This window comes from Podarcis tiliguerta (genome assembly GCF_965153285.1).
Source record: "Podarcis tiliguerta genome assembly, chromosome: 8".
NCBI lineage: Eukaryota > Metazoa > Chordata > Lepidosauria > Squamata > Lacertidae > Podarcis > Podarcis tiliguerta.
Genome location: NC_139541.1, coordinates 69,342,592 through 69,358,487, shown reverse-complemented (window position 1 = coordinate 69,358,487; position 15,896 = coordinate 69,342,592). Strand labels below are relative to the sequence as shown.

The 15,896-nt window shown below is 40.7% G+C and overlaps 1 protein-coding gene across 2 annotated transcripts in view; it reads left to right on the top strand.

Annotated features, from left to right (window-relative positions):
- Nucleotides 1–15,896, top strand: part of LOC310684163 (IgGFc-binding protein-like) — a 115,402-nt gene that overhangs the window by 25,248 nt on the left and 74,258 nt on the right. The window contains exons 18-21 of one of the 2 annotated variants that reach the window (XM_083454664.1): nt 223–422; nt 1,519–1,899; nt 3,787–4,073; nt 5,494–5,695. The exons of the other annotated variant lie outside the window; for it this stretch is intronic. Of the exons in view, the coding sequence (XP_083310790.1) occupies nt 223–422; nt 1,519–1,899; nt 3,787–4,073; nt 5,494–5,503 (878 nt within the window). The 3' untranslated portion in view covers nt 5,504–5,695. Of the gene's footprint in view, nt 1–222; nt 423–1,518; nt 1,900–3,786; nt 4,074–5,493; nt 5,696–15,896 lie in introns of those variants that run through there. 2 annotated transcript variants of the gene reach the window in all.

Here is a 15,896-nt window from a genome sequence, read left to right as displayed (position 1 = left end):
GGGGCTTCCGCAGGGATGGGTGGGCAGGTTTCCACAAATTTTAAAAATGGAGTAGGTGTTTTATTGAATTTCTATTTTCCTTTGCCTTTATCATACACCCTAATGAATATAGGCGATCTCTCCCCTGCCCCCTAACTTAAGAATGCTCAGCTAATGCTCCGTATGTGGTCTGGACCATCACTGTCTCCTTTCATTACTTGTCTCCTCTCCCTTCCTTTTCAGCTCTCACTTGCCCATCCAACAGCCACTACGAGTTGTGTACAAAGACCTGTGATTTCACTTGCACCAGCTTATCCACTCCAGGCCAATGCACAAAACAATGCTTTGAAGGTTGCCAGTGTGATTATGGCTACCTGTTTGACGGCGACAGGTGTGTGGCAGTGGGGAACTGTGGCTGTTCGCATGATGGGCGCTACATAAAGGTAAGTACAGTGAAAGTGGCGGTGTCCATGAATAACACTCTAAGCAAACCCAAAGAGCTAGTCTGTCTAACCTCCTTAGGACGGCCGCTCATGCATTGGCCACCAGAAAAAGAAGACATGTCTGTGGCACCTTCTCATGCTCACCCTAGGGTCACATAGAGTAGACGAGGAGAAAGGGTTGCTGAGAAAGGCCAAGGCTGCAGAGTGACGGAGAGAGAGTGAGACAAGTTGGGGAGAACCTCTGGACCAGCAAAGCTGATGGAGCAGAGGAGGAAGGGACATAGGGAAGCAAGTGCAATATATGAAGAGAGAACATAGCACAGTCGGGGTTGAAATTGATTTAATGCTAATGCAAGTAAATGTGACCTCTTTTAGTGTCTATTTTATTATCAGTTTATAATTTGTGTAGCATTGGCATACCCTTATGGATATAGTTATATAGTTGTATGTTGTTGTTTAGTCGTTTGGTTGTGTCCAACTCTTCGTGACCCCATGGACCAGAGCACACCAGGCAGTCCTGTCTTCCACTGCCTCCCGCAGTTTGGTCAAACTCATGCTGGTAGCTTCGAGAACACTGTCCAACCATCTTGTCTTCTGTCGTCCCCTTCTCCTTGTGCCCTCCATCTTTCCCAACATCAGGGTCTTTTCCAGGGAGTCTTCTCTTCTCATGAGGTGGCCAAAGTATTGGAGCCTCAGCTTCAGGATCTGTCCTTCCAGTGAGCACTCAGGGCTGATTTCCTTCAGAATGGATAGGCTTGATCTTCTTGCAGTCCATGGGGCTCTCAAGAGTCTCCTCCAGCACCATAATTCAAAAGCATCCATTCTTTGGTGATCAGCCTTCTTTATGGTCCAGCTCTCACTTCCATACCTCACTACTGGGAAAACCATAGCTTTAACTATACAGATCTTTGTCAGCAAGGTGGATTAGTTGTATAGCTGCATGTTTTAAATACTTTGGTTCTGTAAATATACATTTTGAATGTTTGCTTGCAAATGGAATTCTAGTATCAATCATATATAATTGTGCATTTAAATTTTTAATTTAACTACACTTTTCTTATCTCCCTCTCCCTTTTGTGCGTTATAAATCTTCCAGGCTGGCGAGACTATTGTTTTTGAAGGTTGTTCAACCAGCTGCACTTGTCGCCCAACAGGCCAACTGGTCTGTGAGGGAACTAGCTGCCAGTTAGGAGAGATTTGTCGCCTCCACAATGGTGTGCGTGGTTGCAGGGGGCAGGAAGGCGAGTGCATCATCGTCCCTGGAGCACGGTTGACCTCCTTTGATGGCGTCTCTGGGGGAATCCTTTATGAAGGAGCTTACGAGGTGGCTTCCCTTTGCAATGAAAATGACCTCTTTTGGTTCAGGATCATAGCAGTGGTCAAGAAATGCAACGAAATGGATTTGCCATCAGTGTCGATAATACACGTATTTTTCCAAAGGATGCTTATCACTGTAAAAACAAACAAGGAGGCATGGGTAAGTTTCGAAGGCAGGATCTGGGGTCATCTCCTGTGTAGGTCATACATAATAAACATTACTGACTTCGGCCCATTGATTTCAGTGGGTCTGCTCAGAGAAGATGCTAGTTGGAGACAATCCATTATTTAATTGTTTGTGCGTTTTCTGCATTTATGTAGTGAAAATTATCTAGGTAGCTTACAATATAGAGGTAAAGAAAGCAATTAAAAGTAAAAAAGAAAACATAACACCAATAACTACGTAAGATAGCAAAAAACCAAAAGTAAGCTTAAATCACCTTCCATTGTAATTATCTCACCCATGGTCTCTCCTGGCTTTGGAGGTGGCAATACAGCTCCTTTTCAAGAGTGCAAGGGAGCCTACAATAGGTATGCCTCTGGCTCTGGTCTAAAACGGAAGTGGAAAATTTGGGGCCCGGAGACAAGATGTCATCCAGGCCTCGTGGTATGGCCCTTAGTACTCTCTCCAGGCTACTCCCATAGCCAGACTACACCCCTCACTGGTCTGCTCCATTCCATTCCCATTAGTGCTTTTGCTTGGTTGGAATGTGCCTCTGAGCTGTGATTCTACCTCTTGCTCACCTGGGCGAATGGTAGAAATGTTTGCATGTTTAAAATACTTACTTTTGTGTGGCTGCTATGTATCCTACCATCCAAAGGTAAGAATTGCATGCATTGATCTGCCCACTTCATTCCTATGGCACTGGCTGCCATGTAGCTCCCAGAATGCTGCCATGAAAGAAAATGGCGCTAGAAAAGCATTCCTCGCTCTAAAGGATTATGAATAATGGACAATATATGAGGACAGAAAGAGGGGGTGGTGGTTCACGGCCCAGCTATTGAGAAGTAGACGGTGGCAGAACAAACCAAAGTTGTACAGCAGTAAAAGCAAAGACTGAATAGGGTACAGTGATACCTCGGGTTAAGTACTTAATTCGTTCTGGAGGTCTGTTCTTAACCTGAAACTGCTCTTAACCTGAAGCACCACTTTAGCTAATGGGGCCTCCCGCTGTCGCTGCGCTGCTGCTGCACGATTTTTGTTCTTATCCTGAAGCAAAGTTCTTAACTATTCCTGGGTTAGCGGAGTCTTTAACCTGAAGCATCTATAACCTGAAGTGTATGTAACCCGAGCTACCACTGTACTGTGTTCTGTGGAGGAAAATTGTCCCGGGGGGTTCAAGTATGGAGGCTCACACCAAATTCCCAAATTGGTCAGACTTTAATCTGTTGCAGGAAAGAAAAATGACCAGATAAGAAAATAGGCTGTGCTCTTGGATTGGTGCTCTAGTTCGCCACACACACACACACACAGCACACACAGGCTTGCCTTTCATGTTGTTTGTGCTCAGTGTGTGATAATCAGTTACACAGCTACTGAATTTGGAGTAATTTTGGAGATGATGAATCAGTAGTAATATGCAAACTGTCTCTGCATACTCATTCCTCTTGACCAAGGGTGGGGAACCTCAAGTCCAGGAGCCAAATGCAGTCCTCCAGGCCTCTCCCTTTGGCCCTTGGGACTTTCCCTAGGGCACACCTCTTACCAGTCCTGCTCCATATCTCGTCACATGCTTTTGCCTGACTGGGATGTTTTATTGAACTGTGATAATGTTTTTGCTTGCCTGGATGGAGGGAGGGTGGAATGCTGTTTGTCCATGCCTGTGCAGAAACCTTTGGGTTTTGTGAGGCTGGAAGGTCGCCTACCGTACAACAGTAACAGTCCACCCATTACTCCATCCACTTTGGCTTCTGGTCTCACCCACCAGTGATATGCGGACCCAAGAAAGTTGTCCATCAGGGAATGCAGCCCTCGAACTGAAAAAGGGTTCCTTCCTTACTCTAACCATTAACACAACACCTTTCACCCTCCTTTTCTGAATTTCAGGTCAATGGGCACCAAGTGACACTCCCAGCAATGGTATCTGCAGGTGTCTCCATAAGCCTCTCTCAGGATGGCGTCGTGATTAATTTGGCCTCCGATGTAAAAGTTCTCCTCAGAGCCTGCGGGGAAATGACAGTGGAAATCAGCGAAAGCTTGAAAGGAAAAGTCTGTGCCTCCTGTGGCAACTTCAATGGAAATGGTATTGATGACCTGAAGCTGCCCAATGGGAACATAGCAGGAAATATTGCTGAGGTCATTGATTCCTGGAAGGCCAAGGACTTCACTAGCTGGTGAGTGGCTCTGGGGGAGGTTTTTGCCTAAAGAGGATAAAAGAAGTACTTTGTTGTTTGATCCTCTTAGGGACTGAGGAGTGGTTCAAGGAGTCCACATCATGGACTAAACATAGTCTGCTCTGAAGCCCCCAACCCATATTGCAGGTTGGAACATGGCCTGCCCTGGAACCTGTCTCCCACACAAATCTCCTGAAGTGGTCTGCTACTTGTCTCTTTGTTCCGAGTTGCATCTAACATTAAACATTTCCAAAGCAGACTCACTGAAATTAACGGACATTACTCCATCCAGCTTTGAGGGCCTTCTGGCAGTTCCTTCACTGTGAGAGAACCAGGCAGAGGGCCTTCTCAGTAGTGGCGCCCACCCTGTGTCAAGGAAATAAACAACTACCTGACTTTTAGAAGACATCTGAAGGCAGCCCTGTTTTGGGAAGTTTTTAATGTTTGATGTTTTATTGTGTTTTAAATATTCTCTTGGGAGCCACCCAGAGTTGCTGGGGAAACCCAGCCAGATGGGTGGGGTATAAATAATATATTATTATTATTATTATTATTATTATTATTATTATTATTATTATTATTATTAATTATTATTATTATCTTACGGCCATTAATTCTAATAATTCTACTCTGGCTAGAATTTAGTTGGCTACAACCCAATGTTTCACTAACGGGTCCCAGGGCAGAAATACAGCAATAAAACAACAGCAAACTGTTTAAGCAATACTCATATATATGAAAACACCCTTAAAATTTAAGATCAACTAGCAACAGAGAAACAACTTCTATCTGAGTGGCTTGTGACAGTTTTGAGTTCTCAGCTCCCTCCCAGAGGCCAGGCTGAAGAGTTGCATCTTCACCGACTGATGAAAAGTCAGCAGCGTCAGAGCTGTGGGGAAATCTGCGCATGATATGGGGGAGGGATCTGTGTGCTCCATCAGCACATGGGGGAAGCCATCTCACCACCACCACAACCAATACGAAGTCCCTTGGGGCAGGATGTCATTGGTCGGTCATGATGCACTTCCCAAGGGGAAGTTGCCCTACCCTATTCACAGACACACATTAGTTACTGTGCTTGCTAGGTGTTTCAAGCTACTAGGATTATTATTTTTAAAGGGGAAAAAAATGTAAAACAATGCCCAGGCCAGGAGGACAAGGCAGTTCATGCCACAGAGTTCTTCCTTCAGACAGCTGGCTGGCTGGCAGTCAGTTGTTCCCTATAGACAGCAGCTAGCATCTGGCAGCATTCAGCAGCTTGTAAAACCAGAAGGTCGAGTTACATTCAGAGAGCAAAATACCCATAAACTGAGCCATTACTATTCAATAAAATTCTACAGTTGCATTGGGAAGTATTGGGCAGTTTCTCCCTGATACATAAACAAGATCATATTGACTTCTTCAAAATTTTCTATTCCAGTGATGTCTGATCCAAAGCGAGCGACTCCCTCTGCTGCTTAACTGTTGGCGTCAACTATTTGCACCTGAGCTTGGAGCAAAACTGTTCTGCATAGAGTGTTCCATGGCTTCACATTTCAACCTGCTATCTGATTGCCAAACAAAATGATGACACTTTTTCCTGAGAATCAATAAATCATTTTTTTTGGAAAGCTTTTCTACACTGACTTCACTTTGTCAGCATGATTTTATTTCTGTAGATGTGCAAATAAATAGGATGGGTGGTGGGAAACTCTGATGGCTATGTTCAAGCAAGGAGGCAAGGAAGCCATCTTCTTCAGCCTCCAGATGTTTGACAACAATTCTCATCATCCCTGACCAATGGCTAAGAGGGCTGCGGACGATGGGAGTTATAGTCCAACAACATCTGGGAACCTAGACAAACAATGTTCAAGAGGCAAAGAGTGTTGAATTTTAAACTAGACTCCAGTCAGTGCTCAGTCCCTCGTAATCCTATGGGAGTGGCTAGGTGTTAACGGAGAAATCCGAGGGCTCCTTTGGACAAAAAACAAGGACACCAGCCAGGAATACCAGAGCAAAACAGCAGCCAGTAGGCTTGGTCTTTATTGAAGACTGTCGCGACAGGACTCCCACCTGCCACAAGGTGGAACAAGATGGAAGCCCCAAACAAAGGAGAACCCAAACTTTTATTAGCTGGTAATCCCCATGTTACACCCCCCAACTACATCACTAATACAGTGGTACCTCGGGTTACATACACTTCAGGTTACATACGTTTCAGGTTACAGACTCCACTAACCCAGAAATAGTACCTCGGGTTAAGAGCTTTGCTTCAGGATGAGAACAGAAATCGTGTGGCGGCAGTGGGAGGCCCCATTAGCTAAAGTAGTGCTTCAGGTTAAGAAGAGTTTCAGGTTAAGAATGGACCTCCGGAACGAATTAAGTACGTAACCAGAGGTACCACTGTACATCATGGTTACATCATGAAAGCGGAGGTCTGGTGGCAGTAATCTGAGCATCCTGGACCCTGCCCCATGGTTCTCCTTGCCCTCCACCAAACACCCATCAAGTGTAACAAAGGAGATATTTACATTTCCCTGTTTCCCGGCCAAGTTAATCACACCCTTTTGTCTCCATCTGGGTTTGTTATTTCTGGAATGGCTACCTGTCTGGCACTCAGGTATCAGGATGCCAGGAATTATCACTCAGGCAGAAGGGCTGCTGAGTAGCTGAGCTCACATGTCTATATGAATTTCTGAACTTTTCCCAGTGAGCCAGTACATAGATACATTTATCAGTGAATTGTTACATTTGATATTGTGCAGCAGAGGCCCTTTGAATTGATGGGAAGAAAGTGTGATGAAGTGTTTTGTGGGGACAAATCACAAAAGTCACAAAAGTGATTGTGGTGATTTTGGTAGTGGGCTGCATGTGCATGATATCTGCTGGAGGGGAAACCCCTCCCAACCCTATACCTCCAGTGGGGTGGGGGACAAAGGGCAGTGTGTGTGTGTGTGTGTGTGTGTGTGTGTTAAATTCAGTTCACATTTAAAGGTGAATCTACCTAACTCAATCATCCTGAATCAAAATGCAAGCTAAAACATCCTAAAATTTCCACTTCTCCAAATTTTGCAGGGCAGTTCTCAAAACAAGTAAAATGTACAAAATGGCATATCAGTGTGCATTAAAATGCATATGCTTGCCAAAAAGCATATATTGCTTATAAAATGTGTATATTAGGAGAAATTCACACTGAAATGGCGATGGACTTTCATGATAAAAAAAAATGCAAACTAACGATGGAATGCAGAGAGCTGAAGATAGTTCGCAAACATGAGAAAGGGGGAGAAATAGAAAGGGAGAGTCACTCATCCCTCTCTGAGAGCCAGTGTGGTGTAGTGGTTAAGAGTGGTAGTCTCGTATCCTGGGGAACCGGGTTCGCGTCTCCTCTCCTCCACATGCAGCTGCTGGGTGACCTTGGGCCAGTCACACTTCTTTGAAGTTTCTCAGCCCCACTCACCTCACAGGGTGTCTGTTGTGGGGGAGGAAGGGAAAGGAGAATGTTAGCCGCTTTGAGACTCCAATAATAATAATAATAATAATAATAATAATAATAATAATAAAATTTATTTGCATCCCGCTCTCCCCAGCCAAAGCCAGGCTCAGAGCGGCTAACATCATATAAATAAGACAATATGCATAATACAATATACAATATGCAAATAAAATAACATTCAACATTCAGTAAAATACCGTATTTTTTGCTCTATAAGACTCACTTTTTCCCTCCTAAAAAGTAAGGGGAAATGTGTGTGCGTCTTATGGAGCGAATGCAGGCTGCGCAGCTATCCCAGAAGCCAGAACAGCAAGAGGGATTGCTGCTTTCACTGCGCAGTGATCCCTCTTGCTGTTCTGGCTTCTGAGTTTCAGAATATTTTTTTTTCTTGTTTTCCTCCTCCAAAAACGAGTTGCGTCTTATGGTCTGGTGCGTCTTATAGAGCGAAAAATACGGTAATATTAAATAATATTAAATATCAGCATTTCAAAATTAAACAGAAATCCACTCAACAATTACAATAAGTAATTTCTAAACTCCAATCAATAAAACAACAGCAAACCACAGTGCACAACATAATACAATACAAAATAAGAAGCAGAGACTGGAGGGTGGGGCAAGGCAGGTGGAAGGAGGCCTTGCCTGATGGAGTCTCCCCCTCACAGTTCTTCCTCCAGGCACAGCTTCCTTATGAGAAGACCCAGGACCAGGGGGTGGGGCAAGGCAGGTGGAAGGAGGCCTTGCCTGATGGAGTCTCCCCCCTCACAGTTCTTCCTCCAGGTACAGCTTCCTTATGAGAAGACCCAGGACCAGGGGGTGGGGCGAGGCAGGTGGAAGGAGGCCTTGCCTGATGGAGTCTCCCCCCTCACAGTTCTTCCTCCAGGCACAGCTTCCTTATGAAGAATCCCAGGACCAGGGGGTGGGGCAAGGCAGGTGGAAGGCGGGATATCAAGTCCAAACTCTTCTTCTTCTTCTTCTTCTTCTTCTTCTTCTTCTTCTTCTTCTTCTTCTTCTCTCTGATATGTAGGATTTGCAGAGCTTCATGGGCAGACTTGGTGGCAAATGCAAGTTTGGGATAGCCTTTAGGCCAGGCTTCTTCGGACTCGGCCCTCCAGATGTTTAGAGACTACGATTCCTATCATCCCTGACCACTGGCCCTGCTAGCTAGATATCATGGGAGTTGCAGGCCAAAAACATCTGGAGTGTTGAGTCTGAGGAAGTCTGCTTTAGGCTCTGCCTTCTGAACAACATCACCCAAGTTGCTCTGGATTTGTAATTTTTCATATCTGAATCGATTTCCGTTTCTGCAAAACGAGTTCTGCCCTATTTTACAAGGCTACTGTCAACATCCCTTAAAAACCCACCATAAAACGACTTCCTGGTGTGGTGCACTCAGCGTCGGGTCAGGGAAAGCGCTTTGCTGCAGTAAGAGCGCTCCCAATCACGGTTACGGGGCTAAAAAGACGGGGAAGCGAGGGCGACGCAAACCCTGAAGAGGTCTGAGAGGAGGTTCCAGACTGAAGAAAACAGATCCAAGCAGCGCATAAAGGGGTTTTCTGCCGTTCCGGCACAAAAAGTGGAGGAAGGCGGAAGAACTCAGCGCACAAAGATCGCACGCCCGACCGTGAAACGCCCTTTAGACCCGATTGAGAAGGCACCAGGCTGCTCCAAACTAAAAACTGTAAAATTAAGAGTACTCCTGAAGCAGGAAGGCAAAAACGCTGGCTTAAATTAAAATAAAAGGAGCACAGACTAACTTTATACTATAAAGGACAGCAAAGCTAATGGAGAGAGGAGCTTCAGCGTTCTGAGACTTACCAAGTTGTGGAAAATAAGCCCTGCAAAGAGGCAGAAAATATAAACTGAGACATACTGAGTACCTGCTTCTGCAGGGGGACGTTCTGTTGAAAGGTACAAGGAGCTGAAATAACAAGCAGCAGCAGCAGTGACAACAAAGCAGTGGCCATTAAGAGGTGATCAGCGTTAAACAAAGGGTGAGTGGAAAAGAAAAAGGAGGGGGAGGAACGTGGAGGAGACAGTGGAAAAGAGAAGGAATGGAAAAGATTTGAAGACCAGGCAGAGGTGGGAAGATAAGGATTAAGATAAGGAAGTGAAAGGGAAGAAGAAGAGATATAGGAAGGGAGAGAAAGAAGGAGGAAAAAGAAGGGGAAAGACGGTAATAAGGAAGAAAGCAGTTGGCAAAAATGGCGCTGGGGGGGGAAGAGTGAGTCATTGCCCTCAGAAGGGAAAAAGCCGGAAGAAGAATAGTGGCGGAAACAGTCACTGCAACAAAGAGAGGACAGAGAAACAAAACAAGAAGGACCACCTCACAAGTAAATTGGAAAATCGCGCCACCTAGTGGCGGAAAATAAAATTACTCCCACAATTTAAAAAAACGCTGCTAAGACACAGGCTTGAAGCATAACCATAAAGAAAATTAGCTATACATGAAAGGATACCTGAAATACCAAGTTCAGCTTCTAGAAAATAAGTGCCTAAGACGGATGTTAAGTACTGTGAAGGAATTTTTCTCTGACAACTGCCAAAATAATTAAAATAAAACAAAATATTTAACTAAATTTATATTAAAACTTTGATATTTTTTTTTTTGATTTTTTTTTAAATATTTGAGATGAACTGGCAATGATATAGTGGAAACCACTGGAATCTTAACTGACTTTCAATCCCAACAGATGGAATAAAAGGACCAAATCATAGACTATAAACAGAGCATTTTCAAAGTTTTAGGAATATATATATTCTTGACTGAAATAAAGACATCTAGACCAGAGCCAAAAGGAAGAAGACAATTATGGCTTCTAAAAAATACCAAACTATACTGACATCTGGGTCGGGTCTACAAGTGAGAAGACAATCAACAGCTGAAACAGACCCCAATGCTGACATAAAAGATCTTATAATGGGGATGGAAAAAAGCCTGAATGATAAGCTGGACATATTAGCTGGTAACATCCAACAAAACTCAAAGCTAATAATAGACTTAACAACACAAATAAGTGACCTCTCACTTAAAAATAAAGAACTGGATAAATCTGTACAAGAACTTAAGAGTAAATCCACCAAACAAGAGGAAATGACGAAGAAATTGCAAATTGAAAATAAGGACATTAAAAAGTCACAAGAATCAACGAAGGAAGAAATTAACGACTTAAAGAGAGCTCATGAAGAGCTGTTAGATGATTTATCATTGATGGAGATGCGCCAGAAGGAGATGGTCCTCCGCTTCCGAGGCGTACCACAAACTTACGATGAACAAATTCAAGAGAAACTATCACAGGAGATTGCAAACTGGTTGGGAGTAGAAGTAGAAGAGATGCTATTGGATATTGATAAAATTTTCAGGATCAAATCAGAAAGATCGGACACTTATAAAGGGCCAGGAGATTGCTTAATCTTTTTCAACTCAAGACTTTTAAAGGACAAAATATTACATCAAAAAGGACAAGCAAAGTTAATAATAGAAGATAGGCCTATCAAAATATTCAAAGAAATTCCAAAAAGAATTTTGAAGAAAAGGCAGAATTATAAGACAGTAACAGAAGCACTCAAGAAGAATTCGATTAGATTCCGGTGGGAATTCCCTGAGGGCATCACCTTCACATACAAGGACAGAAGAAAAACTTTTAGATCAGTAGACGAGCTGGGAAAATTCTGGAGGAAGTATAAAAAAGAACTAACTGGAGATCCGACATTGGACCGAGAGGAGGCAACGCAGACACCATAAGAAGCATAGAGAGTCAAGCGGATATCGGGGGGGGGGGGGAGAGAGATTGGAAGAAACATAATATCAAAATTCTAAAAATTTGTGAGTCTTTTTCTTTTTCTTTTCTTTTCTTTTATTTACTCAATGAAACCTTTGTAGATAATAAAGATTAATGAACCTAAAAATTATATCTTGGAATGTTAACGGTTTAAATGATAAGAGGAAGAGAAATAAAATAGGACATGTATTGAGGAAAGAACAATGGGATATCATATGCTTGCAGGAGACCCATGTGACTAGAAATCACAGAAGGGTTTTAGAAAACAAGAGATTGGGTCAAGAATTTATATCCTCAGATGTGAAAAAGAAAAGGGGAATTGTGATCTATGTGAACCCTAAACTAGACGCAAAAAAAATCTTTAAGGATGATGAAGGTAGATTATTAGGGGTAAAAATAACAAAAGGTAAAGAACATTTAATTATAGTAGGAGTTTATGCACCGAATGGTAACAAAACAGAATTCTTCAGGAAAGTAGAAGCTAATTTACTGGAATTTATAGAAGAGGAAATTATTCTGATGGGAGACCTAAATGGTGTCACATCAATAGAATTAGATAGGACAGAGAGGGAAAGAAAATCAAAAAAAGGCAGACTCCCAGATACCTTCTTTCAGATGGTAGAAAACTTAAATTTGATTGACACATGGAGATATAAAAACCCAGGAGAAAGACAGTATACACATTTCTCGGAAGTTAAAAAATCAGCCGGCAGAATTGACAGCATATGGGTATCAAATAATTTAACAACTAAAATTAAAAAAGCAGAAATACAGACCAAAATTATTACAGACCACAACCCAGTCACATTAGAATTAAAGGAATACAAGAAAACTAATAAAAGATGGAGACTTAATGAAAGAATATTAAATGATGAAAAGATTGTGAAAAAAGCGCAAGAACTAATGAAAGAATTTTTTGAATTAAATAAAGAACAGGATACAGACATCAGGACAATATGGGATGCAAGTAAAGCTTTCATAAGAGGCTTTTACATACAACAAAGTGCAATAAGGAAAAGAATCAGAGAGCAAAAACTAGAACAAATAAGGAAAGAAATAGGAATAAATGAAAAATTATTAACAAAACAACCAAAAAATGAACTAATAAACCAAAAACTAAAAATATTACAAACCCAGGCTTCAGCAATATTAAATAGTGAAATTGAGGATAATATTAATTGGATGAAACAAAGGTCGTTCGAATTTGCAAATAAACCCGGAAAGATGCTAGCCTGGCAATTGAAAAAAAGACAAAAGGAAAAACTGATTGATAAAATAGTGGAAGAAGGGAGAACTTTAGATAATCCTGAAGAAGTCAAAAAGTGCTTTATAAAATATTATAACAAGCTATATAAAGCAGGAAATGAGACAGAGGATGAAATAAAAGAGTATTTATATGGAAAGGATATACCTAAAATTAAGAAAGAAAAGATTCAAGATCTAAACTCCCCAATAACCACGACAGAGCTTCATCAAGCGATAATTAAGATGAAACTGGGAAAATCCCCAGGTCCAGATGGTCTTACCGCAATACATTACAAAAAACTAGAGGAACCATTATTATCACCTATGAAGACACTCTTAAATAGAATACTAGAAGACGGGAAGATTCCCAACACCTGGAAACAGGCTCACATAGTAGTAATCCCAAAACAAGGACGAAATAAAGAGTTTATAACCAATTATAGACCAATATCATTACTAAATAATGATTATAAGATCTATGCACAAATATTGGCAACAAGATTAAAGACAGTTTTGCAGGATTGCATAAATAAAGAGCAGGCAGGGTTCTTGCCAGGCAGGAAAATGAGTGATAATATAAGAACAGTGATTGATATGATCGAGTATTTAGACATGAAACCGAGTAAGAAGGTAGCCTTTGTCTTTGTGGACGCGGAAAAGGCGTTTGATAAAGTATCATGGAAATTTCTAAAAATATTATTAGACCAGATGGACATGGGGGACCAAATTACAAGAGGGCTAAAAGCAATTTATGAACAACAAGAAGCAAATATAATAATAAATAATGACACAACTGATTATTTTAAAATACAGAAGGGCACCAGACAAGGGTGCCCACTCTCACCGTTATTATTCATTTTGGTTTTGGAAATATTAAATCAAGAAATCAGACTGGATCAAGAAATAAATGGAATATCCCTAGGAGAGAAAATATACAAAATAAGGGCATTTGCAGATGATTTAGTCTTAATGGTGGAAAACCCAAAGGAAAGCATAGCAAAGGCTCTAGAAAAAATGGGAAACTTTGGAAGGGTCTCAGGTTTTGCTTTGAATAAAGAAAAAACGAAACTAATGGTAAAAAACATGGGAGATCAAGAGAAAAAGGAACTGGTAGAAAAATTTGGATTACAAATTGTAAAAAAAGTGAAATATCTAGGGATACAAATAACAATGAAAAATATAAATTTGTTTGAAGATAATTATAAAAAAAACTGGGAAGAAACAAAAAGAGAAATGGAAACTTGGACAAGATTGAATTTAACACTCTGGGGTAGAATTTCGGCTATTAAAATGAATATTTTACCAAAGTTCTTGTTCCTTTTTCAAATGATTCCCATAATAGGTAAAGATGATTGTTTCAAAAAATGGAAAACGGACCTAACAAAGTTTATATGGCAAGGCAAAAAGCCACGGATCAAATACAAATTACTAACCGACATAAAAGATAGGGGAGGTTTTGGACTCCCAGACCTGAGACTATATCACGATGCGGCATGCTTTACTTGGATCAAGGATTGGATCAAATTGGATAACAGTGACATTTTGGATTTGGAGGGATGGAACAATAGATATGGTTGGCATGCATATCTAATTTATAACAAAGTGGCAGTACATAAAGATTTCCTAAACCACGTAATTAGAAATGCATTGTACAAGGTCTGGGTGAGATATAAAAGGTTGTTAGAACCGAAAACCCCATGGTGGGTCTCACCATTAGAAGTAACATCTGTTAAAAAGAAAAATACTATAGGGAAAATGGCGACATACCAGCAACTCCTAAAGGAAGAACAGGGTCAAATAAAATTAAGACCATATGAAGAGGTGACCCAATACTGTACTACATGGTTTCAATATCACCAAATTGCACAAATATTCAATCAGGATAAAATAATAGGATTTGAGAAAGATGAATCAAATTTACAAAAAGTATTATTACAAAACTCCAAAAAAATATATCCAAAATGTATAATTTTTTATTAGAATGGGAATTAAAGGATGAAGAAGTAAAAGAAGTTATGATCAAATGGGCATGTGATATAGGATATGCGATTCGGCTAGAACAGTGGGAGAAATTATGGAAATATGATATTAAGTTCACAGCATGTTACACAATAAGAGAAAACTTTATGAAAATGGTGTACCAATGGTACTTAACTCCGGTAAAACTGGCTAAAATTTATAAACTAAATTCGAATACCTGTTGGAGATGCAAAAACGAAACAGGAACAATGTTTCACATGTGGTGGGAATGCCGACCTATTAAACAATTCTGGAACGAAATTTACGAAGAACTCAAAAAGATGTTTAAAATATCTTTCAGTAAAAAACCAGAGGCATTCCTTTTAGGATTAATTACAAACGATATTCCCGAAAATCAAAGGAAAGTATTCCTTTATGCAACAACAGCTGCCAGGATGCTTATAGCAAAAAACTGGAAAGGGAGGAAAATTCCATCAGTGAAAGATTGGCAAATTAAATTTTGTGAATACATAAATCTGGCAAGACTCACAGCATTTATAAGGGGACAATCGGACCAGAAATTATTAAAAGAATGGGGTTGTGCAAAAGAGTATATGAAAAAACATTGTTCTGGAGTAAGTGTATTGGTATGTAATGAATGATGCTTTACAGGGTTAAAGGGAAAAAAAAATGGTGTATATATATACATATATATGCTTTCGTAGATTTTCACGGGTACAGGAATGCAGGTTTTGGTGTCCTCGGGTGTCTTCCCGTGTAAAAGTTGGGGTGTCTAGGCGACGTTTCGACGAGGTCTCACTCGTCATCTTCAGGCTGGTGCTTTCGGCTTCTTGTTACTGGTTCCAGTAACAAGAAGCCGAAAGCACCAGCCTGAAGATGACGAGTGAGACCTCGTCGAAACGTCGCCTAGACACCCCAACTTTTACACGGGAAGACACCCGAGGACACCAAAACCTGCATACATATATATATATATATATGTATATGTATATGTATAGTATAAAGATGACAGTAATTTAACCAGACACAACAATACAGTAAGAGTAAATTTACTGAGGTTTTAGAACAAAGAAAGGAAGTCAATATGTGTAAATGTATGTAATGATATGTTTTTGTTTTTTTCTTGTAAATGTGTGCTTTTTCGTTTTTGTTTGGTTTTGTTTTGTTCCCCTTTTTTCTGGTTTTTTTTTGTATGTTCCGTTTTGTTTGTTTGTATAGTATTTTTTTGGATTCAAAGTTCGTAATTTTTGTCATGATTTTGCAATGAAAAAAATAAAGTATTTAAAACCAAAAAAAAAAAAAAAAAAAAAAAAAAAAAAAACCCACCATAAAACAAAGTGC